Source organism: Lichenostomus cassidix, unplaced genomic scaffold (assembly GCF_008360975.1).
Source record: "Lichenostomus cassidix isolate B80296 unplaced genomic scaffold, HeHo_3.0 HiC_scaffold_40, whole genome shotgun sequence".
Lineage (NCBI taxonomy): Eukaryota > Metazoa > Chordata > Aves > Passeriformes > Meliphagidae > Lichenostomus > Lichenostomus cassidix.
In genome coordinates this window covers 987,567-1,009,192 of record NW_028147459.1, presented here as the reverse complement: position 1 = coordinate 1,009,192, position 21,626 = coordinate 987,567, and the positions used below count along the sequence as shown (strand labels likewise).

At 57.5% G+C, this 21,626-nt stretch overlaps 3 protein-coding genes across 4 annotated transcripts in view; 1 reads left to right on the top strand and 2 right to left on the bottom strand.

Moving 5' to 3' along the window:
• Window positions 1-674: 674 nt before the first annotated feature.
• RCE1 (Ras converting CAAX endopeptidase 1) lies at window positions 675-8,850 on the bottom strand. Of its 2 annotated transcripts, none has more exons than XM_085046509.1 (8): window positions 8,476-8,845; window positions 7,667-7,769; window positions 7,495-7,578; window positions 6,900-6,978; window positions 5,875-6,042; window positions 4,215-4,286; window positions 2,313-2,375; window positions 675-993 (listed from the first exon to the last, which is right to left on the bottom strand). In XM_085046509.1, the coding sequence occupies exons 1-8, from the start codon at window positions 8,637-8,639 to the stop codon at window positions 782-784; spliced, it is 945 nt and encodes a 314-aa protein (XP_084902635.1). In that variant the 5' UTR covers window positions 8,640-8,845; the 3' UTR covers window positions 675-781. The 2 variants fall into 2 exon arrangements, with proteins under 2 accessions (XP_084902635.1, XP_084902636.1); XM_085046510.1 differs by lacking the exon at window positions 675-993 and adding an exon at window positions 1,044-1,141 and having other exon boundaries at window positions 8,476-8,850.
• Window positions 8,851-9,452: 602 nt separating this feature from the next.
• On the bottom strand, window positions 9,453-17,244 carry TOP6BL (TOP6B like initiator of meiotic double strand breaks). Its single transcript, XM_085046193.1, has 15 exons — window positions 17,133-17,244; window positions 16,246-16,366; window positions 16,048-16,101; window positions 15,711-15,808; window positions 15,198-15,440; window positions 15,055-15,110; window positions 14,910-14,972; window positions 12,325-12,592; window positions 11,370-11,568; window positions 11,140-11,289; window positions 10,536-10,657; window positions 10,354-10,464; window positions 10,170-10,251; window positions 10,008-10,093; window positions 9,453-9,931 (listed from the first exon to the last, which is right to left on the bottom strand). The coding sequence occupies exons 1-15, from the start codon at window positions 17,154-17,156 to the stop codon at window positions 9,908-9,910; spliced, it is 1,701 nt and encodes a 566-aa protein (XP_084902319.1). The 5' UTR covers window positions 17,157-17,244; the 3' UTR covers window positions 9,453-9,907.
• Window positions 17,245-17,303: 59 nt separating this feature from the next.
• The window catches only part of SPTBN2 (spectrin beta, non-erythrocytic 2), a 33,964-nt gene continuing 29,641 nt past the window's right edge, over window positions 17,304-21,626 (top strand). The window contains exons 1-2 of the mRNA XM_085046280.1: window positions 17,304-17,413; window positions 19,448-19,660. Coding sequence (XP_084902406.1) covers window positions 19,501-19,660 — 160 coding nt within the window. The 5' untranslated portion in view covers window positions 17,304-17,413; window positions 19,448-19,500. The remainder of the gene's footprint in view (window positions 17,414-19,447; window positions 19,661-21,626) is intronic.

Sequence of the window (21,626 nt, the reverse complement as noted above, 5' to 3'; positions counted from 1 at the left end):
GCCTCGCGCGGGTGTACGGGTCACGTGGGAATAAAGCGCCGCTGGACACGGGCGGTGGGCGGAGCCTGAGGGGGGCGGGGTTTGGCGCGGCGCCGTTCATTGGCTGTGGTGCTGGCGAATGGGTGAGCGGGGGTGTCAGGGCAGCGCCCCCTGGCGGCCTGGAGGACCTCGGGTAGCGCTGTGCCTCCAGGCCTGTCCCAGTTCATCCCAGTTCGTCCCAGTTCCTTCCCAGTGCATCGCAATCGCATCAAGATCTGTCCCAGTCCATCCCAGTCCCTTCCACTCCCTCCCAGTTCCCCTAAATCCATCCCAGTCCCCTCCAGTTCGGTCTTAGTCCCTCCCAATCCCATTAAAATCTGTCCCAGTCCCCTCCCAGTCCATCCCAGTCCCCTCCCAGTCCATCCCAGTTCCCTCCAGCTCAGTCTTAGTTCCTCCCAATACCATCAAGATTCATCCCAGTCCATCCCAATCCATCCCAGTCCTCCCCACTCCCATCCCAGTCCCCTTCCAATCCATCCCAGTCCCTCCCAGTCAATTCCCAGTCCCTCCCAGTCCCCCCCCTCCCCTCCCAGTCCATCCCAGTCTCCTCCAGCAAGGTCTTAGTCCCTCCCAATACCATCAAGATCTGTCCCAGTCCGTCCCAGTCCCCTCCCAGTCCACCCAGAGCGCCCCACAAGCCTTAAACCACTTTAATCACAAAAATAGACTCTCTGCTGAGGCTCCTATAAAAAGGGGGGTGGGCTCTGGGGGGCGGGGGTGGGGCAGGCGCCCCCTCCCCGTGTCAGGAGCAGGCGGGGGGGTCGCGGCAGGGCGGGGGCACCCCGAAGAAGGTGGGCTCGGTCAGGGGGTGCAGCAGCAGCAGGAAGCCCAGGACCCCCAGCAGGTAGGCGGGGAGCAGCGCGCGGCGCCGGGGGTGACCCAGGGCGGCTCCGAGAGCGGGGAAACCCATCGAGTTGCAGAAGGAGTGGCACAGCACCGGCCCGGCCAGGTGACCTGGGGAACGGGGAGTGGGCACCCCAAAATTCACCCCAAACACATTTGGGATCACCAGCCCTGCCCTAGACCCCAAATTCCCCCAAATCCCCTCGGGAATCCCATGGGATTGTAGAGGAATGGCACAGCACCGGCCCGGCCAGGTGACCTGGGGAATGGGGGGAAAATGGGGGGTGGGCACCCCAAAATTCACCCGGAATGCATTTGGGATCTCCCGGGATTGCCAGCCCTGCCATAGACCCCAAATTTTCCCCAAAATCCCCTTGGGAACTCCATGGGATTGCAGAAGGAGTGGCAGAGCACCGGCCCGGCCAGGTGACCTGGGAAATGGGGGGTGGGCACCCCAAAATTTATCCCAAACACATTTGGGATCTCCCGGGATTGCTAACCCTGCCCCAGACCCCAAATTTTCCCCAAAATCCCCTTGGGAACTCCATGGGATTGCAGAAGGAATGGAGGAGACCCTAAAAGCTATGTGGGACACCCAAAATGGTTGTGAGATCCCCAAAACCCCGGGAACCCCAAAACATTCTGGGATCCCCCAAAAGCCTTTTGGGACACCCCAAATCTTTCTGGAACCCAAAATCCCCCTGGGAATCCCATGGGATTGCAGAAGGAATGGAGGAAAACCCTAAAACCCATGTGGGACCACCCAAAACCCTTCTGGGATCCCCCAAAACCCCCCTGGGACACCTCAAAACCCCCGTGGAACCCCCAAAACCTTTCTGGGACCACCCAAAACCCCCCTGGGAATCCCATGGGATTGCAGAAGGAATGGAGGAAAACCCTAAAACCCATGTGGGACCACCCAAAATCCTTCTGGGATCCCCCAAAACCCATGTGGGACACCCCAAAACCATTCTGGGATCCCCCAAAACCCATGTGGGACACCCCAAAACCATTCTGGGATCCCCCAAAACCTATGTGGGACCACCCAAAATCCTTCTGGCATAACCCAAAATCCCCCTGGGAATCCCATGGGATTGCAGAAGGAATGGAGGAAAACCCTAAAACCCATGTGGGACCACCCAAAACCCTTCTGGGACACCCCAAAACCCCCCCGGGACCCCCAAAACCCTTCTGGGACCACCCAAAATCCCCCTGGGAATCCCATGGGATTGCAGAAGGAATGGAGGAAAACTTCAAAACCCATGTGGGACACCCCAAAATCCTTCTGGGACACCTAAAAACCCCCCTGGGATACCCCAAAATCCTTTTGGGACACCCCAAAACCTTTCTGGGACCACCCAAAACCCCTCTGGGACACCCCAAAACCCCTCTGGGACACCCCAAAACCCCTCTGGGACCCCCAAACCCACCCGTCCTGAGGAACAGAAAGGCTGTGTAAGCCCCAAACACGGCTGTGTAGGAGAACTGGAACGCTGTGGGGGGAAAAGGGGGTCAGGGGAACCCCAAATCCTCCCCTGGGACCCCCAAATCCACCCTGGAAACCCCAAATCCTCCCCGGGAACCCCAAATCCCCCCCTGGGACCCCCAAATCCTCCCTGGGACCCCCAAATCCTCCCCTGGGACCCCCAAATCCACCCAGACCCCCCCGGGAACCCCAATATTGCACCTCCAGCCCCACCAGGGAGTCTGGGGTGCCCCAAAAATCCCATCTAGGGCACCCCAAATCCTACCTGGGGCACAAAGAATCCCACCCTGGAGACCCCAAATTTCCTCTGGACACCCCAAATCTTCACCCTGGACACCTCAAATTCCCCCCAGCTCCCCAAAATCCCACTCAGACACCCCAAAATCTTCACCCTGGAAACCCCAAATTCCCCCCAGAGCCCCAAATCCCACTCAGACACCCCAAATACTCACCCTGGACACCCAAAATCTGCATTCCAGATGCCCCAAATCTCCCCTGGACACCCCAAACTCTCCCTGGACACCCCAAATCTTCACCCTGGACACCCCAAACTCCCTGAGGACGTCCCTGGACACCCCAGATTCCCTCAGGATACCCTAAATCTTCACCCTGGACACCCCAAAACACCCCTAGATGCCCCAAATCTTCACTCTAGACACCCCAAATTACCCCCAGACACCCAAAATCCCACTCAGACACCCCAAATATTCACCCTGGACACCCCAAATTCCTCCAGGACACCCCAAACCTTCATCCTAGACACCCCAAATGCCCCCCAGACCCCCAAAATCTCACTCACACACCCCAAATCTTCACCCTGGACACCCCAAATCCCCCCTGGACACCCCAAACCTTCACCCAGGACACCCCAAATATTCACCTTGGACACCCCAAATTCCCCCCAGACACCCAAAATCCCACTCAGACACCCCAAATCTCCCCTGGACACCCCAAATCTTCACCCAGGACACCCCAAATCTTCACCCAGGACACCCCAAATTCCCTCAGGACATCCCTGGACAGTCCAAATTCCCTCAGGATACCTCAAATCTTCACCCTGGACACCCCAAATTCCCTCAGGACACCCCAAGTCTTCATCCTGGACACCCCAAATTGCCCCCCAGACCCCCAAATCCCATTCAGACACCCCAAATCTTCACCCAGGACACCCCAAATCCCCCCTGGACACCCCAAATCTTCACCCAGGACACCCCAAATTCCCTCAGGGCATCCCTGGACAGCCCAAATTCCCTCAGGACACCCCAAATTGCCCCCCCAGACCCCCAAATCCCACTCAGACACCCCAAATCTTCACCCAGGACACCCCAAACCTTCACCCAGGACACCCCAAATTCCCTCAGGACATCCCTGGACACCCCAAATTCCCTCAGGACATCCCTGGACAGCTCAAATTCCCTCAGGATACCCCAAATCTTCACCCTGGACACCCCAAAACACCCCTAAATCTCCCCTGGACACCCCAAATGCCCCCCAGACCTCCAAAATCCCACTCAGATACCCCAAATACTCACCCCAGATACCCCAAATTCCCTCAGGACACCCCAAATCTTCACCCAGGACACCCCAAATTGCCCCCAGACACCCAAAATCCCCCCCAGACCCCCCAAAATTCTCCCAGGACACCCCAAATTCCCTCAGGACATCCCTGGACAGCCCAAATTCCCTCAGGATACCCCAAATCTTCACCCTGGACACCCCAAAACACCCCTAAATCTCCCCTGGACAACCCAAATTCCCTCAGGACACTCCAAATCTTCACCCAGGACACCCCAAATCCCCCCCAGACACCCAAAATTCCCCCAGACCCCCCAAAATTCTCCCTCACCTGCTGCCATGAAGATGCTGCCCACAGAGCCGTGGCGGAAGCGGAGCTGCTCGATGACGTGGTGGAAATGGGCTGGGGACAGGGGGGTTTGGGGTCACAGGGGGAATTTGGGGTTTTTGGGGGGTCAGGGAGGGGTTTGGGGGTCTGGGGGGTATCAGTGGGAGTTTGTTTTGGGGTGTTTTGGGGTCTCAGTTCCCGACCGTAAAGAAGAGAAGGCAGAGCAACCACAGAGAGGGTTTTGGGGTGGTTTTGGGGTATTTTGGGGTTTTTAGGGTGGGTTTTTGGGGTTATTTTGGGGGCTTTACTCATCAAACCCCAAAGAGAAGGGGGCAGGCCATCAAGGCAAGGCTTTGGGGTGGTTTTGGGATGTTTTCGGTTGGGTTTTTTCAGGTATTTTGGGATATTTTTGGGGTTTTACACACCAACCCCAAATGATTGGGAACAGACCAACACAAGGAGGTTTTGGGGGGATTTTTTGGGGTGTTTTTGGGTTGGGTTTGGGGTGGTTTTGGATGGATTTTTGGGGTGTTTTGGGCTGAATTTTTTGGGGTGTTTTTGGGTTGGGTTTTGAGGTGGTTTTGGGGTGTTTTTGGATTGGGTTTGGGGTAGTTTTGGATGGATTTTTGGGGTGTTTTGGATGGATTTTTGGGGTGTTTTGGATGGATTTTTTGGGGTGTTTTTGGGTTGGGATTTGAGGTGTTTTTGGGGTGGTTTTGGATGGATTTTTGGGGTGTTTTTGGGTTGGGATTGGAGGTGTTTTTGGATGGATTTTTGGGGTGTTTTGGGCAGAATTTTTTGGGGTGGTTTTGGATGGATTTTTGTGGTGGTTTTGGGTTGGGTTTGGGGTGTTTTCGGATGGATTTTTGGGGTGTTTTGGGCTGAATTTTTCGGGGTGGTTTTGGCGTTGGGTTTTTTGGGGTTTGGGGTGTTTTTGGATGGATTTTTGGGGTGTTTTGGGCTGAATTTTTCAGGGTGTTTTGGGCTGATTTTTTGGGGGGTTTTTTGGGATATTTTGGGGGTTCTACTCACCAACCCCAAAGAACAGAGAACAGGCCAAAATATCAAGGTTTTTGGGCAATATTTTGGGGTGTTTTGGGGTTGGGATTTGAGGTGTTTTCGGGGTGTTTTTGGGTTGGGACTTGAGGTGTTTTTGGGGTGGGATTTTGGGGTGTTTTTGTGTTGGGTTTGGGGTGGTTTTGGATGGATTTTTGGGGTGTTTTGGGCTGAATTTTTTGGGGTGTTTTTGGGTTGGAATTTGAGGTGGTTTTGGGGTGTTTTTGGGTTGGATTTGGGGTAGTTTTGGATGGATTTTTGGGGTGTTTTGGATGGATTTTTTGGGTGTTTTATGCTGGATTTTTTGGGGTGTTTTTGGGTCAGGATTTGAGGTGTTTTTGGGGTGGTTTTGGATGGATTTTTGGGGTGTTTTGGGCAGAATTTTTTGGGGTGGTTTTGGATGGATTTTTGTGGTGGTTTTGGGTTGGGTTTGGGGTGGTTTTGGATGGATTTTTAGGGCGTTTTTGGGTTGGGTTTGGGGTGTTTTCGGATGGATTTTTGGGGTGTTTTGCGCTGAATTTTTGGGGTGTTTTGGGCTGAATTTTTCGGGATGTTTTGGGCTGATTTTTTTGGGATTTTTTGGGGCTATTTTGGGGGTTCTACTCACCAACCCCAAAGAACAGAGGGCAGGCCAGCACAGCAGGGCCAGGCCCCGTGCAGGGCACCAGCATGGGCAGCATGCAGGCTCTGAACACCAACTCCTCGGTCAGAGGGGCAACCACCTGGTTCCGCAGCCAGCGAACATCCCCCAGGCACAGAGCCCACACCCGCGGGTCTGGGGACACCCCAAAACCCAAAGGGAGTCACCCCAAAATACCCAGAGCTCCCCAGGATTCCCAAATCCAATAAACACACAAAAAATCCCACAAAAATTCCAGTTGCGAACCCAAAACCCGCTGGGAATCACCCCAAAATCCATCATTGATGACCCTAAAAACCCCAGATCCACACACCCTGACCCTTTTTGGGACACCCCAAAACCTGCTGGGAATCACCCCAAAATCCATCATTGATCACCCCAAAATCCCCAGAGCTCTACAGGATTCCCAAATCCAATAAACACCGAAAAAATCAACCAAAAATTCCAGTTGCGAACCCAAAACCTGCTGGGAATCACCCCAAAATCCATCACTGATGACCCTAAAAACCCCAGATCCACACAGCCTGACCCTTTTTGGGACACCCCAAAACCCGCTGGGAATCACCCCAAAATACCCAGAGCTCCACAGGATCCCAAACCCAAAAAACACAAAAAAAGTCCTCCAAAAACTCCAGTTGCGAACCCAAAACCCACTGGGAATCACCCCAAAAGCCACCATTGATGACCCTAAAAACCCCAGAGCCCCACAGGATCCCCAAACCCAACAAACACCCCAAAAAATCCCCCAAAATCCCAGTTCTGGTTCCACAGCCACCTCATTTCCCCCAAGTACAAAACCTCCTCAAAACCCCAAACCCACACAATGTTCCCAAAACCCCAAAAAATCCCAACCCCACCCCATTTCACCCATTCAGACCTCCCTAAATACCCCCAAACCATCCCAGTTCCACTCCCCATATTGGGGACCCCCAAACCCCAACCCCTGAGCCCCCCAAATCTGCATTTTTCTCCCCAAATTGTCCCCACCTTACCCAAAGCCACCCTGATGCCATCGAGCCACCGCCAGGGACAATCCATGGACAGCTGGATTAGGGGTCCCAGGAACAGGATCTGGGGGGGTTTTGGGGGGTCAGGGGGGTCAGAAGCCCCTTTTCCACCCCCCTAGAGGGGAAATGGGGGGATTTAGGGGGGTTTGGGGTGGGTTGCTCCCCTTTTTCCACCCCACAGAGAACATGCAGAGTAGGGTCAAGGGGTCGGGCAGAGAATTTGGGGGGGTCTGGGAGGTTTGGGGGGTCCTGGGAGGGTTTGGGGGAACTCAGGGAGGGTCCTGGGGGTTTGGGGGTCCTAGGAGGGTTTGGGGGAACTCAGGGAGGGTCCTGGGGGTTTGGGGGTTCCTAGAAGGGTTTGGGGGAACTCAGGGAGGGTCCTGAGGGCAGTTTTGGGGGAGTTTTGGGGGGATTTTGGGGATGACCCAACCCTTCTCACACCCACTACAAACGAAGGACTCAAACAGAGGATGTGGGGTTTGGGGAGGGTTGTGGGGTCAGGGGGATTGTGGGGGTCCAGGGGGGGTTTTGGGGGGTCCCCGGGGGGTTTTTTGGGGGGTCTCAGCCCCCCCAGACCCACCATGGTGAGCAGCAGAGGCAGCAGGGTGGCCTGGATGAGCCCCTCGAGTCGCAGCCCCAGCAGGGCGGGCAGGGGGGTGTCAGCCTGGGGAGGGGGGCGACACAATTTGGGGAGGGGGTCAGCACGGCTCTGGGGGGGCTCTGCGACCCCCTCCCCGATTTTAGGGACTCACCTTGACCCCCGTGAGCTCTTTCCAGAGCCACAGCAGGGCTGGGGACAGTCCTGACACCACCAGGACGCTGGTGAAGCGGCGCTTGATGACCGAAGGGTGGTCCCTGGGGAGGAAGGGGTGGGGATTTTGGGGGGGTTTGCACCCCAAAACGTACCCCAAATCCCCCTCAAAACCTTCTTTATGTACCTACCGACCCCCCAACATTCCTAAAAATCCCTTAAAACCCCCAAGGGTTCATCCCGACCCTATGAATCCTTCAGAGACCCCAAAAACTCCCCCCAGGTAACCCAAAGACCAACCAATACCCTATAAACACCCACAGAACCCCCCCAAACCACCCCAGGACCCCCCAGCTCCATCCCATAACCCACAGACCCCCCCAGAGACCCCAAATCCCCCCCAGGTACCCCAAATCTTCCCCAGATGCCCCTCAGACCCCCCAAATCCCCCTCAGACCCCCCAAATCCCCCTCAGGTGCCACAAATTCCCTCAGGTGCCATAGACCTCCCCAGACCCCCCAAATCCCCTCTGTGCCCCACAGACCCTCAACCCCCTCAGACCCCCAGATCTCCCTCAGGTGCCCCATAGACCCTCTCCAGACCCCCCAAATCCCCCTCAGGTGCCACAAATCCTCCCCAGATGCCCCATAGGCCCCTCAGATCCCCCAAATCCCCCTCAGGCCCCCCAAATCCCCCTCAGGTACCACAAATCCTCCCCAGGTGCCCCACAGGCCCCTCCAGACCCCCCAGATCCCCCTCAGGTGTCCCCCAGACCCCCCAAATCTGCCCCCAAAGCCCCCCGGGCCGTACCTGGGCAGGGGGCTGCCCCACACGTACAGGCTCCCCACATAGGAGCAGGCCAGGCTGAGGCAGCCCAGCACGGCGGCCCAGCAAGGCCCGGCCCGGGCGGCTCCGGGGGCTCCGGGCGACCCCGGCCCGGCCCAGGGGGAACCGGGGGGCTGCGGGGCCGCCATGGTGGGGCGGGGCCTGGGCGAGGGGCGGGGAGAGGGGCGGGGATTGGGGAATGGGGGCGGCCGTGGTGGGGCAGGGCCTGGCTGAGGGGAGGAGAAAGGGCGGGAATTGAGCTATGGGGGCCGCCATTGTGGGCCTGGCTGAGGGGAGGGAAAAGGGCGGGAATTGCGGTATGGGGGCCGCCATTGTGGGGCGGGGCCCGCTGAGGGGAGGGGAAAGGGCGGGAATTGCGGTATGGGGGCCGCCATTGAGGGCCTGCTGAGGGGAGGGGAAAGGGCGGGAATTGCGGTATGGGGGCCGCCATTGTGGGCCTGGCTGAGGGGAGGGAAAAGGGGCGGGAATGGGGATATGGGGGCCGCCATTGAGGGCCTGGCTGAGGGGAGGGAAAAGGGGCGGGAATTGGGATATGGGGGCCGCCATTGTGGGCCTGGCTGAGGGGAGGGAAAAGGGGCGGGAATTGCCATATGGGGGCCGCCATTGTGGGGCGGGGCCTGGCTGAGGGGAGGGAAAAAGGGCGGGAATTGATACGGGGCCGCCATTGTGAGGCGGGGCCTGCTGAGGGGAGGGGAAAAGGGCGGGAATTGGGATATGGGGGCCGCCATTGCGGGCCTGGCTGAGGGGAGGAGAAAAAGGCGGGATTTGCGGTATGGGGGCCGCCATTGTGAGGCGGGGCCTGCTGAGGGGAGGGGAAAGGGGCGGGGCTCTAGGGCGGGGCGGCCAGTGAGAGGCGGGATCAAGGCGAAGGGGCGGAGCTTGTGAAGAGGCGGTGAAGTGGGCGGGGATATTCAAATGAGGATGGGCGGGGCGAAGGGATAGGGCGGGAAACGGGTGGAGCGGGGAGGGGAATGGGAAACTGGAGGGACTGGGATGGACTGGGAAACTGGGGCTGCTGAGGGGACTGGGATGGACTGGGAGGGACTGGGAGGGACTGGGATCAACTGGGATCAACTGGGGGGGCCAGGAATGACTGGGACAAGTAGGACTGATGGAGCAGCTGGGATAATCTGGGGGACTGGGATGGACTGGGGGGACTGGGATCAACAGGAGGAACTAACTGGGAGGACCAGGAATAGCTGGGAGAACTGGGATGGACTGGGGGACAGTGGAAGCAATGGGAGAACTGGGATTGATGGGGAGAATCAACATTAACTGGGGGAACTGGGACCGACTGGGGGAACTGGGATGGGGGTATCAGGATGAGCTGGGACTGGGTGAACTGGGAGGACTGGGAGGGCACTGGGATGGATGAGAGGGGGCTCTGCTCTGTCCCTCAGGGCATCCACTCGTCCAAGTCCTGCAGATGAGGGTCCTGGGCGTTACTGGGGGGTCCCAGGGGGGTCCCAGAGAGGGGAGGACCCCCAAATCCTCACCTGGCCTTGGCTGCTCCGGGGCTCTTCCTCCTCCTCCTCCTCCTCTTCCTCCTCCCTCTGCCCCCGGCGCCGCTTTGGGGGTGTCCCTGGGAGGCACAGGGGGTGCTCAGCGCCCTGGCTGGATTTTGGGGATCCCTCCCACCCCCCAAATTCCCCCCTCACCCCCTCGGGGCAGCCCCGGCCGGCGCGACACCTCAGCCCATCTGCGGCGCGCGGCCACCGCCAGCGCCAGCGTGTCCTGCACCTGGGGGGGACAGTGACACGAGGGTGTCCTGCACCTGGGGGGACACAGTGACACGGGGGACACCCCCAACCTCCCCCCCAAACCCCCAGGGAACCCCCAAACCTGCAGGGCGCCCAGGCAGGCGCTGCGGAAGCGAGCGCTGGAGCTGGCGGCCACCACGGCTGTCACCGCGGCCACCGCCACGGCCTGGGCTTGAGCCACGCGCTGCCGGGCCTGGGGAGGGGGATTTGGGGGGTCACGGAGGGTGGGGGGAGTCGGGGGGACCCCCAAAAGCCTGCACCCACCTGGTGGTGGTGGAGCAGCCCCCCCAGGATGGGCTGCAGGAGGGTTTGGAGGCCTCTGGTCAGCGCCGGGTGGCTGAGGCGGAGTGTGGTGTCCAGCTGGGGCAGCAGCAGCTGGCGAGTTGCTGGGGGACATCCCCGGATTTTGGGGGGGCTCCTCGAGTCGTGGGGAACCCCCCCAGAGCGGGGGGACAGCCCCAGAGCATGGGGACACCCCACAAAGCAAGGGGACAGTCCACAAAGTAAGGGGACACCTCACAAAGCATGGGGACAAATTCTCAAAGCATGGGGACACCCCACAAATTTTGGGGTGGATGAACCAGAATGGGGAGTCTGGGGGGACACGAGGGACACCCCAAAATAGTGGGGACAACCCCAAAATCTTGGGGACAACCTTGAAAGCAGGGGACACCCCACGGGGACAACCCCAAACCACAAGGACATCCCAAAAACTGTGACAGCTCCTGGAAATTGGGGACACTCCAGGACTTCAGGGACAATCCCCCAAACTTTGGGGACACCCCGAGACTTCAGGGACAAACCCCCAAACTTTAGGGACACCCCCCAGACCACGGGGACACCCCAAAATTGGGGTCTCCCCCCTTACCTGCGTCGTATCCCCCAAAAGGGTCCCGGTGCCGCAGGAAGAGGAAAACCAGCAGGGTTTTGGGGTCTCCCTCAAGGGGAATTTGGGGGTCCCCGTCCCCCCCTGGGAGGTCCCACCGCACCCCAAAGGTGACATCGGGGGGCAGAGGCTCTGTGGGGACAACACGGGGGGCTTGAGGGGTGGGGAAACCCCAAAATCCCTCCCAAAAAAAACCCTAGAACACCACAGACCTTCCTCACCCGCACGGGGGTTTGTGCGGTTTTTGGGGTCTGTGGGGTTTGTGGGGTTGTTTTTGGGGTCTGTGGGGTTTTTGGGGGTCAGAGCCAGGCCGAAGCCCCCCCAGTCCCCCAGCAGAGAGGGGTCCTGCAGGGCTGGGGGGGCCGGGGGGGGCACAGGGACCCCTGCGGGGTCAAACAGGTAAAGGTGGGAAGGTCAAGGAGAACTACGGGGGGGTTGGGAACCCCAAAACCCACCCTGAGATCTCCCCAAAGACCCCAAATCCCACCCTGGGTACCCTAAAACCCCATGTGGGCATCCTGAGACCCCCACTGACATCCCAAATACTTGAAATGCCCCCCGAAATCCTCCCCAAATCTTATTCCAAACAGCTGAAATCCCCCCCAAACCACCCCAAATCCCACCCTGGACACATTAATTTCCACTCTGAACACCCCAATACCCCCAACCACCCCAAATCCCACCCCAAACTATCCCAAATTCCCCCAAACACCCCAACCACACGAAATCCCACCCCAAACCACCCCAAATCCCACCCCAAATGTACAAATTCCCCCCTGAACACCCCAATTCCCCCCTGAACACCCTAAATGCCCCTCAAACCACCCCAAATCCCACCCCAAACATGCAAATTCCCCCCAAACGCCCCTCTCAAACCACCCTAAATTCCACTCCAAACATGCAAATTCCCCCCTGAACACCCCAAATTTCCCCTTAAACCACCCTAAGTTCAACTCCAAACTCCCCAAATCCCCCTCAAACCACCCCAAATCCCACCCCAAACATACAAATTCCCCTGAACCCCCAATTCCCCCTGAACACCCTAAATTGCCCCTCAAACACCCCAAATTTCCCCTCAAACCACCCTAAATCCCACTCCAAACTCCCCAAATCCCACCCCAAACATGTAAATTCCCCCCTGAACACCCCAAAATGCCCCTCAAACACCCCAAATTTCCCCTCAAACCACCCTAAATCCCACTCCAACCACCCCAAATCCTCCCGCAGGTGCCCCTCAAGCCCGGATATGTGGAGCTGGTGAAGGGGGGGTCCCATCCCGGGGGTCCCGGGGGGGCTCAGGGCTGTCACCGGGAGCAGCTCCAGGTCACCCCCGAAGCCCGCGGCTGCCAGCTGGGGAGGAACCCTGAGGGGCAGCGAGACCCCCAGGACAGGGCGGAGGCGGCTGCAGGGCGAGGGGGCACCGGCGAGGGGTGGCCTGGGGGGAAACGGCCCAGTTTGGACCAGTAGAGACCAGTTAAGACCAGTTCAGACCAGTTAGTACCAGTTCAGATCACTACAGAGCAGTCTATCCCAGTATCACCCCAGTATAACCCTGCAGGGCGGCAGGGAAAGGGTTAAAGAGGGCTGGGGAGACCCCCGGAGTGTCCCAAATTAGCCCCAAATTCGCCCAAAATTTCCCCCAAATTCCCCAAATCCCAAAATCCCCCTCAAATTTCCCCAAAATCCCTCCAAATTCCGCCCCCCCAAATCCTTCCGAAACCTCCCCAAATCCCCAAAAAATCCTACAAAATCCCCACAGAATCCCCTTAAAATTCCCCAAATCCAGGTTTGAAGACAAAACAGGGTAAACAGCCAAGTTTATCCCAGTCTGTCCCAGTTCATCCCAGTCTGATCCAACTCCTCATCCCAGTTCCTCCCAGTTCATCCCAGTTCGGCTCAGCACCACTGAATTGCATCCCAGTTTATCCCAGTCTAATTCCAGTTCACCCAATCCCATCCCACACATCCCCAGTCTATCCCAGTTCATCCCAGTTTATCCCAGCCCCATCCCAGTCCCTCCCAGCCCAATCCCAGTCCCATTTTAGTCCATCCCAGTCCCATTTTAGTCCCCTCAATCCATCCCAGTCCCCTCAATCCCATTCCAGTCCCTCCCAGTCCAATCCCAGTCCTATCCCAGTTCCGTTTTAGTCTCCCCAGTCCATCCCAGTCCAATCCCAGTACCATTTTAGTCCCTCCCAGTCCCATCCCAGTCCTATATCAGTCCTGTTTTAGTCTCCCCAATCCATCCCAGTCCTCCCCAGTCCCATCCCAGTCCCATTTTTGTCTCCCCAGTCCCATCCCAGTCCCTCCCAGCCCAATCCCAGTCCAATTTTAGTCCATCCCAGTCCAATCCCAGTCCTATCCCAGTCCCATTTTAGTCCCCTCAATCCACCCCAGTCCCATCCCAGTTCCTCCCAGTCCCATCCCAGTTCCGTTTTAGTCTCCCCAATCCATCCCAGTCCTTCCTAGTCCCATCCCAGTCCCATCCCAGTCCCATTTCATTTCCTCCACTCCCATCCCAGTTCAATCCCAGTCCCATTTTAGTCCCTCCAGTCGCATCCCAGTTCAATCCCAGTACCACTTTAGTCCCTCTAGTCTCTCCCAGTCCCATCCCAGTCCCATTTTAGTCCATCCACTGCCATCCCAGTTCCATCTTAGTCCCTCCCAGTCCCATCCCAGTCCCATTTTAGTCCATCCCAGTTCCGTTTTAGTCTCCCCAGTCCATCTCAGTCCCTCCCAGTCCCATCCCAGTTCAACCCCAGTACCATTTTAGTTCCTCTAGTCCCATCCCAGCCCAATCCCAGTCCCATTTTAGTCCCTCCAGTCCCATCCCAGTCCCTCCCAGCCCAATCCCAGTCCCATTTTAGTCCCTCCACTCCCATTTTAGTCCAATCCCAGTCCCATCCCAGTCCCGTTTTAGTCTCCTCAATCCATCCCAGTGCCCTCAATCCCATTCCAGTCCGTCCCAGTCCAATCCCAATTCCATTCTAGTCTCCCCAATCCATCCCAGTCCCTCCAGTCCCATCCCAGTCCCACTTCAGTCCCTCCAGTCTCTCCCAGTCCCATCCCAGTCCCATTTTAGTCGCCCCAATCCATCCCAGTCCAATCCCAGTCCCATCTCAGTCCCTCCCAGTCCCATCCCAGTCCCTCCCAGTCCCACTTCAGTCCCATCCCAGTCCCTCCCAGTCCCACCCCAGTCCCATGTTAGTCCCTCCACTCCTATCCCAGTTCAATCCCAGTCCCATTTTAGTCCCTCCAATCCCATCCCAGTTCAATCCCAGTCCCATTTTAGTCCCTCCAGTCCCATCCCAGTCCCTCCCAGTCCAATCCCAGTCCTATCCCAGTCCTATCCCAGTCCCGTTTTAGTCTCCCCAATGCATCCCAGTCCCATCCCAGTCCTATTTCAGTCCCCCCAGTTCCATCCAACTCCATCCCAATCCTATCACAGTCCTGTTTTAGTCCCCTCAATCCCATTCCAGTCCGTCCCAGTCCAATCCCAGTTCTATTTTAGTCTCCCCAATCCCATCCCAAGTCCCACTTTAGTCCCTCCAGACCAAAGTCCCACTTTAGTCCCTCCAGTCTCTCCCAGTCCCATCCCAGTACCATTTTAGTCCCTCCCAGTCCCATCCCAGTTCAATCCCAGTCCCATCCCAGTCCAATCCCAGTCCCATTTCAGTCTCCCCAATCCATCCCAGTCCCATTTTAGTCCCTCCAGTCCCATCCCAGTCCCTCCAGCACATCCCAGTCCGTACCCAGTGAAGTGCCAGCTCTGCACCCTCAGCCTCACTCCTGCCTGTGCCCAGGGACGCTCCGGGCTGGGGGACACAGAGGGGAGACCCCAATTAGGGGGTCCCCAGGCCTCGGGTGACCCCAGTTTGGGGGTCCCGGGGGTCTCACCTGAGGGTTTGGGATGTGACATTGCCGTCGATGCTGATGCAGAAATGAAACTCAACCTGGGGGGAATCCGGGGGGTTAGTGGGGGAATCCCCCCTTTTGGGGAACCCCCCCAGACCCCAGGGACCCCCAAACCCCCCCAGTACCTCGGGGTGCACGAGGCTGGTCTGGTGCAGGAGCCGCCACAGGGACCCCCGGGCAGGGGACAACGGGAGGGGGTGACAGATCTGTGGGGACACAGCGGGGCTGGGGGGACCCCAAAACCCCCCACGACCCCCGGGGTGGGCAGATTTGGGGGCTGCAGAAGCAACTGAGGGCACCCCACCCCCCCAAAAAAAAGAACTGGGCCCAGTTTGGGGTCTCTCAGCCCCATCCCTCACTCCCCCCCTCTGTTTTGGGGGGTTCCACCCCCCCCAGTGACCCCATTTCCCCCTCCCCGATGTGTTCTGGGGGCTCCTCCCCCCCGGTGACCCCATTATTTCCACCTCCCCACCCCAAATCCAGGCCACCCTGACTATTTTTATCCTCCCGTCCCAATTCCCACTCCCGGGGGGCTCCTGGCGCCCCCCCGACCCCAATTCTCCTCCCAAAGGTGACTTTGGGGGGCTGGAAAAGAGGACAGGGGGAGGGGAGAACCCCCAAAGCCCCCCAAAACTCACCTGGAAGCTCCTTTGCACCTGAGCTCTGGCCAGGATCCGCTGGCAGCAGGGGGATGGATTTGGGGGGACCCCCGGCAGCTCCTGCACACCCCTGGGGACTGGGGAGGGGGATTTTGAGGGGGTTCAGGAGGTTTGGGGGGATTTGGGGAGGTTTAGAGGGTTTGGGGAAGGGTTTTGGGGGAGTTTGAGGTGATTTAGGGGATCCCCAGATGGAAGTGAGGGGGGGCTGGGAGGGGTCTGGGGTCGCCAGAGAGATTTTGGGGGATCTTGGAGGGGCTCTGGGGGTCCCTAGAGAGGTTTTTGGGGGGTCTCTGGGGCAGTTTTGGGGATCTCTTACCCCCATTCAGCATTTTGTCATCGAGGTCACGGCTGAGGGGTCCTGAGGCTGCCACTGGGAAAAAGGGGTGGGGGGTCAGGGGGGAGCCAGGACCCCCTCAGGACCCCTCAGGACACCCCTAGGATCCCCCAAGACCCCCCAGGACTCCCTCAGGACACCCCCAGGACCCCCCAGGACCCCCCAGGATGCCCCACCCACCGGTGAGGGTGCAGGGGGGGCTTCTCGAACCCCTCCCCGCCGTCAGGGCCACCAGCAGAGCCCCCCATCGGGGCTCCCGATTTTTTGGGGTCCCCAGGGCCACCAGGAGCTGCTCCAGGACCTATGAGGCAAGGAGAGGCGGGGGAGACCCTAAAACTCCCACAAAAAACCCCACAAAACCACCTCGGAGCACCTTCCCCAAGGCTCCCCTCAGTCCCCGACTCACCCAGCGACCCCCAATGCCCCCCAAAACGTCTTTGGGGTCCCCAAAACCCTCCCAATCCCCCCCCAACCTTCCCTAGCGACCCTTGAACCCCCATAAACCCCCTCAGGACCTCCCGAAAACCCCTCAACCCTCCCTAGGAACCCCTCAACCCTCCTAAGCCCCCTCATAGACCCTCAGGAGACCCGACCCACACTGACCCTCAGAGAAACCCTAAAGACCCCCAACTCCCCTTAGCGACCCCTCAAAACCCCCCAGAGACTCCACCAAGCCCTCGAACCATCTTTAGTGATTTTTGACCCCCAAAACCCCTTAAACCCCATTCACCCCCTCACCCCCTCACGGCCTCCTCCGCCATTTTGCCCTTCCCTCACCGCCCCTCAAGCTCTAGCGACCCTCCTCTTGAACCCTCATAAACCCCCTCAGGACCTCCCGAAAAACCCCTCAACCCTCCCTAGAAACCCCTCAACCCTCCTAAGCCCCCTCAGGAGACCCCTCAGGAGACCCCCGACCCACACTGACCCCTCAGAGAAACCCCTAGAGAGCCCCCAACTCCCCTTAGCGACCCCTCAAAACCCCCCCAGAGACTCCCACCAAGGCCCGCGAACCATCTTTAGTGATTTTTGACCCCCAAAACCCCCTTAAACCCCATTCACCCCCTCACCCCCCTCACGGCCTCCTCCGCCATTCCGCCCTTCCCTCACCGCCCCTCTCTAGCGCCCCCTAGCGGCCGCCACCAGTGGGGGGCAGGCGGGAAACCCCCCGCCGGAGGAGGGGGGGCGTGGCCTCCGCGCTTTGTCCCCATGGCAACAGCCGCGAGGGGGGCGTGGCTTGGGGGCGTTGCCGTGGTGACGGCGGCTCAGGGGGGCGTGTCCGCCAAAGCCCCGCCCCCCCGGGGTGTGATGAGCTGCCGCGGGCTCAGCGCGCTCCGCGACCGCAGCGCAGGTAAGGGGTGGCAACGTCACACCTGGGGGGGGGCTCAACCCGCGGCGAGACCCCCTTCAAAACCCCCCAAAAACCACCCCGAAACTCCCCTCCGCGGCGTCCCGAAACTCGCCGGTCCCGCAGATTCCCCCCCCGCGCCGCGCCCCCCCTCCCCCGGGCACTGCGGCACTGCTCCGCATCACCGGCCGGTGCTCTCCCCCCCCCCACCCCGCGACCCCCCCAGGGGGGTTTTGGGGAGACCCCCGACCCCAAAAAGTCGCGTGTTTGTGTGCGACAACCCCCCCCCCGAGCCCCCCCGGCGCTGCGGGCGCTGATCCCCGTTAAGAGCATTAAGCGGGGGGGAGCGGGGGGGCTCTGGGGGGACTCTGGGGAGGGTCCTGGAGGAGTTTTGGGGGTCCCGGGGAAGAACTGGGGGGGCTCAGGGTTTGTTTGAGAGGATTTGGGTTCGCTCAGAGCGACCCGGAGAGTTTTTTGGGGGGCTCTAGTTCTTTTGGGGGGGCTTGAAGGAGTTTTGGGGTCCCGGCGAGGATTTGGGGGGCTTTCGGGGGTCGTTAGGAAGAATTTGGGGATCCTCAGGGTGACCCGGAGAGTTTTTTGGGGGCTCTAGTTCTTTCGGGGCTTGGAGGAGTTTTGGGGTCCCGGCCAGGATTTGGGGTCGTAGGAAATATTTGGGGGTCCTCAGAGCGACCCGGAGTTTTTTTGGGGGGGCTCTAGTTCTTTCGGGGGGGCTTGGAGGAATTTTGGGGTCCCAGCGAGGATTTGGGGGGCTAGGAAAGAATTTGGGGGTCCTCAGGGTGACCCAGAGAGTTTTGGGGTGCAGATTTGGGGAAGGTTCGGGGGGCTTGGAGGAATTTTGGGGTCCCGGCGAGTATCTGGGGGCTAGGAAAGAATTTGGGGGTCGTCAGGGTGAACCAGAGAGTTTTTTTGGGGGGGCTCTAGTTCTTTTGTGGGGGGCTTGGAGGAGTTTTGGGGGTCCCGGCCAGGATTTGGGGGTCGTAGGAAATATTTGGGGGTCCTCAGGGTGACCCAGAGGGTTTTGGGGTGCAGATTTGGGGAAGGTGAGGAGGGCTTGGAGGAGTTTTTGGGGTCCCGGCCAGGATTTTGGGGTCGTAGGAAATATTTGGGGGTCCTCAGGGTGACCCTGAATTTTTGGGGGGGTCTCTGGCAGCTTTGGGGGGTCTTTAATGGGGTCCCGATTTAATTGGGGAGAGGATCTTTACTGGTTCGGTGTTAATTTTAGGCAATTTTTTATTAATTTCAGGAGGATTTTCCCTTAATTTGGCGATTTCTTTATTAATTCGGGGGGGTTCTATTAATTTACGGAATCCTTCATTAATTTAAGGAGGATCTTCATTAATTTGGGGACTCCTCCATTAATTTGGGGAGGGGTCTCCCTTAATTCGGGGGCTTCATTAATTATTTCGGAAATTTCTCTTAATTCAGGGAACTCTTCATTAATTCGGGGGTGGATCTCCATTAATTTGGAAACTTCCCCATTAATTAGGGGGAGTTATTAATTGAGGACAGTCTTTATTAATGAGGGGAGCGATCTCTCTTAATTTTGGGGTTTCTTTATTAATTTGGGGAAGGATTTTCCTTAATTAGGGGATCTCTTTATTAATCGGGGAGGTTATCAATTCGGGGGTGGATCTCCATTAATTTGGAAACTTCCTCATTAATTAGAGGGAGTTATTAATTGAGGACAGTCTTTATTAATTAGGGGAGCGATCTCTCTTAATTTTGGGGTTTTTTTATTAACTTGGGAATAAAGAGAGATCAATTAATTCGGGGATTTCTTCATTAATCGGGGCGGTAATTAATTTGGGGAAGCATCGCTTACCTTGAGAAATATTTTCATTTTTTGATTTGAATTTTTTAAAAAATTTTTTAATTTTTCCCAGAGCAGAGCAAGACCCCCTAATTCGGGGGGGGGGGGGTGTCTCCCCATTAACCCCTTCCTCCCCGCGGGTCATTTGGGGGGGGGTCACCCCTTTTCCCCCCTCCCCAAAATAACCGAACTCCCTCCCTTTCCAGCTCCCTCCTGAGCATCCCCAGCGCCTCCCCCTCCCCAAATTTCGGGGGTCGCCATGCTGTCCCCTCCCCCCTACGACCCCCTGGAGCTGCCGAGGTTCAGCGACCCCCGCTGGGAGGGGGAGGGGGGCGCGGGGGGGGCGGAGGAGGAGGAGGAGGAGGAGGATGAAGGCTCCGCGCGGCGCTTCGAGCGCTCCAGGATCAAAGCGCTGGCAGGTACGGGAGGGGGGAGAGACCCCCGAAATGGGGTGGGAGAGACCCCCGAAATAGGGGGAGAGACCCCCGAAATGGGGTGGGGGGATTCCCGAAATGGGTGGGAGAGACCCCCGGAATGGGGGGAGAGAGACCCCCGAAATGGGTGGGGGAGAGACCCCCGAAATGGGGTGAGGAGACCCCCGAAATGGGGGGGGAGAGACCCCCGAAATGGGGGGAGAGACCCCCGGAATGGGGTGGAGGGATTCCCAAAATGGGGTGGGTGAGACCCCCGGAATGGGAGGAGAGAGACCCCCGAAATGGGGTGGGAGAGAACCCCGAAATGGGGGGGGAGAGACCCCCGAAATAGGGGGGGAGAGACCCCCAAAATAGGGGGAGAGAGACCCCCGAAATGGGGGGGAAAGACCCCCGAAATGGGGAGAGAGACCCCCGGAATGGGGTGGAGGGATTCCCGAAATAGGGGGGAGAGACCCCCGAAATGGGGTGGAGAGATCCCCGAAATGGGGTGGAGAGACCCCCGAAATGGGTGGGGGGATTCCCGGCGTGATGGGGGACCCCGAAAATGGGGGGAGATGGGGGAAAAATGGGAAAAAATGGGGAAAAATGGGGGAAAAGGGTGAAAAAATGGGGAAAAAAAGGAAAAAAATGGGGAGAAATGGGGAAATAATGGGGAAATAATGGGGAAAAAAGGGGGGAAATGGGGAAAAATGGGGAAAAATGCAGAGAAAATTTGAAATAATGGGGAAAAAATGGGGAATAATGGGGAGAAAATGGGGGAAAATGGGGAAAAAAGGAAAAAAATGGGGAGAAATGGGGGAAATGGGGAATAATGGGGAAAAAATGGGAAAAAATGGGGGAAAAATGGGGAAGAAAGGGAAAAAATTGGGGGAAGGATGGAAAAAGTTGGGGAGATAGTGTAAAAAATGGGGGGAAAGTAAAAAAATTTGGGGGGAAAGTGAAAAAAGTTGGGGAGAAAGTGTAAAAAATGGGGGAAAATAAAAAAATTGGGGGGAAAGTGAAAAACCGGGGAAGTAAAAAAATTGGGGGCAAAGTGGAAAAAATGGGGTGAAAATGGGAGGGAAAGAGGAAAAAATGGGGTGGGAAGAGCAAAAAGTGGGGGAAAAGTGAAAAAAATGGGGAAAGGGCAAAAAATGGGGGGAAAAGTTCAGAAAGTACAGAGGAAAAGAGAAAAAGTGGAGGGAAAAGTGTGAAAAATGGGGAGAAAAGAGCAAAAAATTGGGAAAAGTGTAAAAAATGGGGTGGGAAATGCAAAAAAATGGGGGAAAGCCCCAAAAAAAATAAGGTGGAAATGCAGAAAAAATGGGGGAAAATGATAAAAAGTGGGAGTGGAACTCCAAAAAAAGGGGGAAAACGCACCAAAAATATAGGGGAGCAAAAAAAAAATGGGAATAGGGAATCCTGGAATGTTGGGGGAGGCAAAAAAAATTGGGGGAAACACCCAAAAAAAATGAAGGAAAAGTGGAAAAATTGGGAAACGACCCCAAAAAACCAGGTGAAACACCCCGAAAATGAGAGGAAACACCCCGAAAATGAGAGGAAACACCCCAAAAAATGTGGGAATCACGTCAGAAATATGTGGAGACCCCAAAAATAAGGATGGGGACCTCAAAAATGGGGAGGTGGAGCCCGAAAATTGGGAAAATCTCCCCAAAAAAATGTCACGAAAAGCCCAAAAAATGGGGGAAAACATCCCCAAAACAGGCGGAAAAGCCCCAAAAAATGGGGGAAAACATCCCCAAAACAGGCGGAAAAGCCCCAAAAAATGGGGGAAAACATCTCCAAAACAGGTGGAAAAGTCCCAAAAAAGGGAGAAACGCCCCAAAAACTCGGGGGGACCTCAAAAATGGGGCGGAGAGACCCCAAAATAGGGGAGGAAACCCCCAAAAAATGGGGAAAATCCCCCAAAAAATGGGGAAAATCCCCCAAAAATGAGGAAATCCCCCCCAAA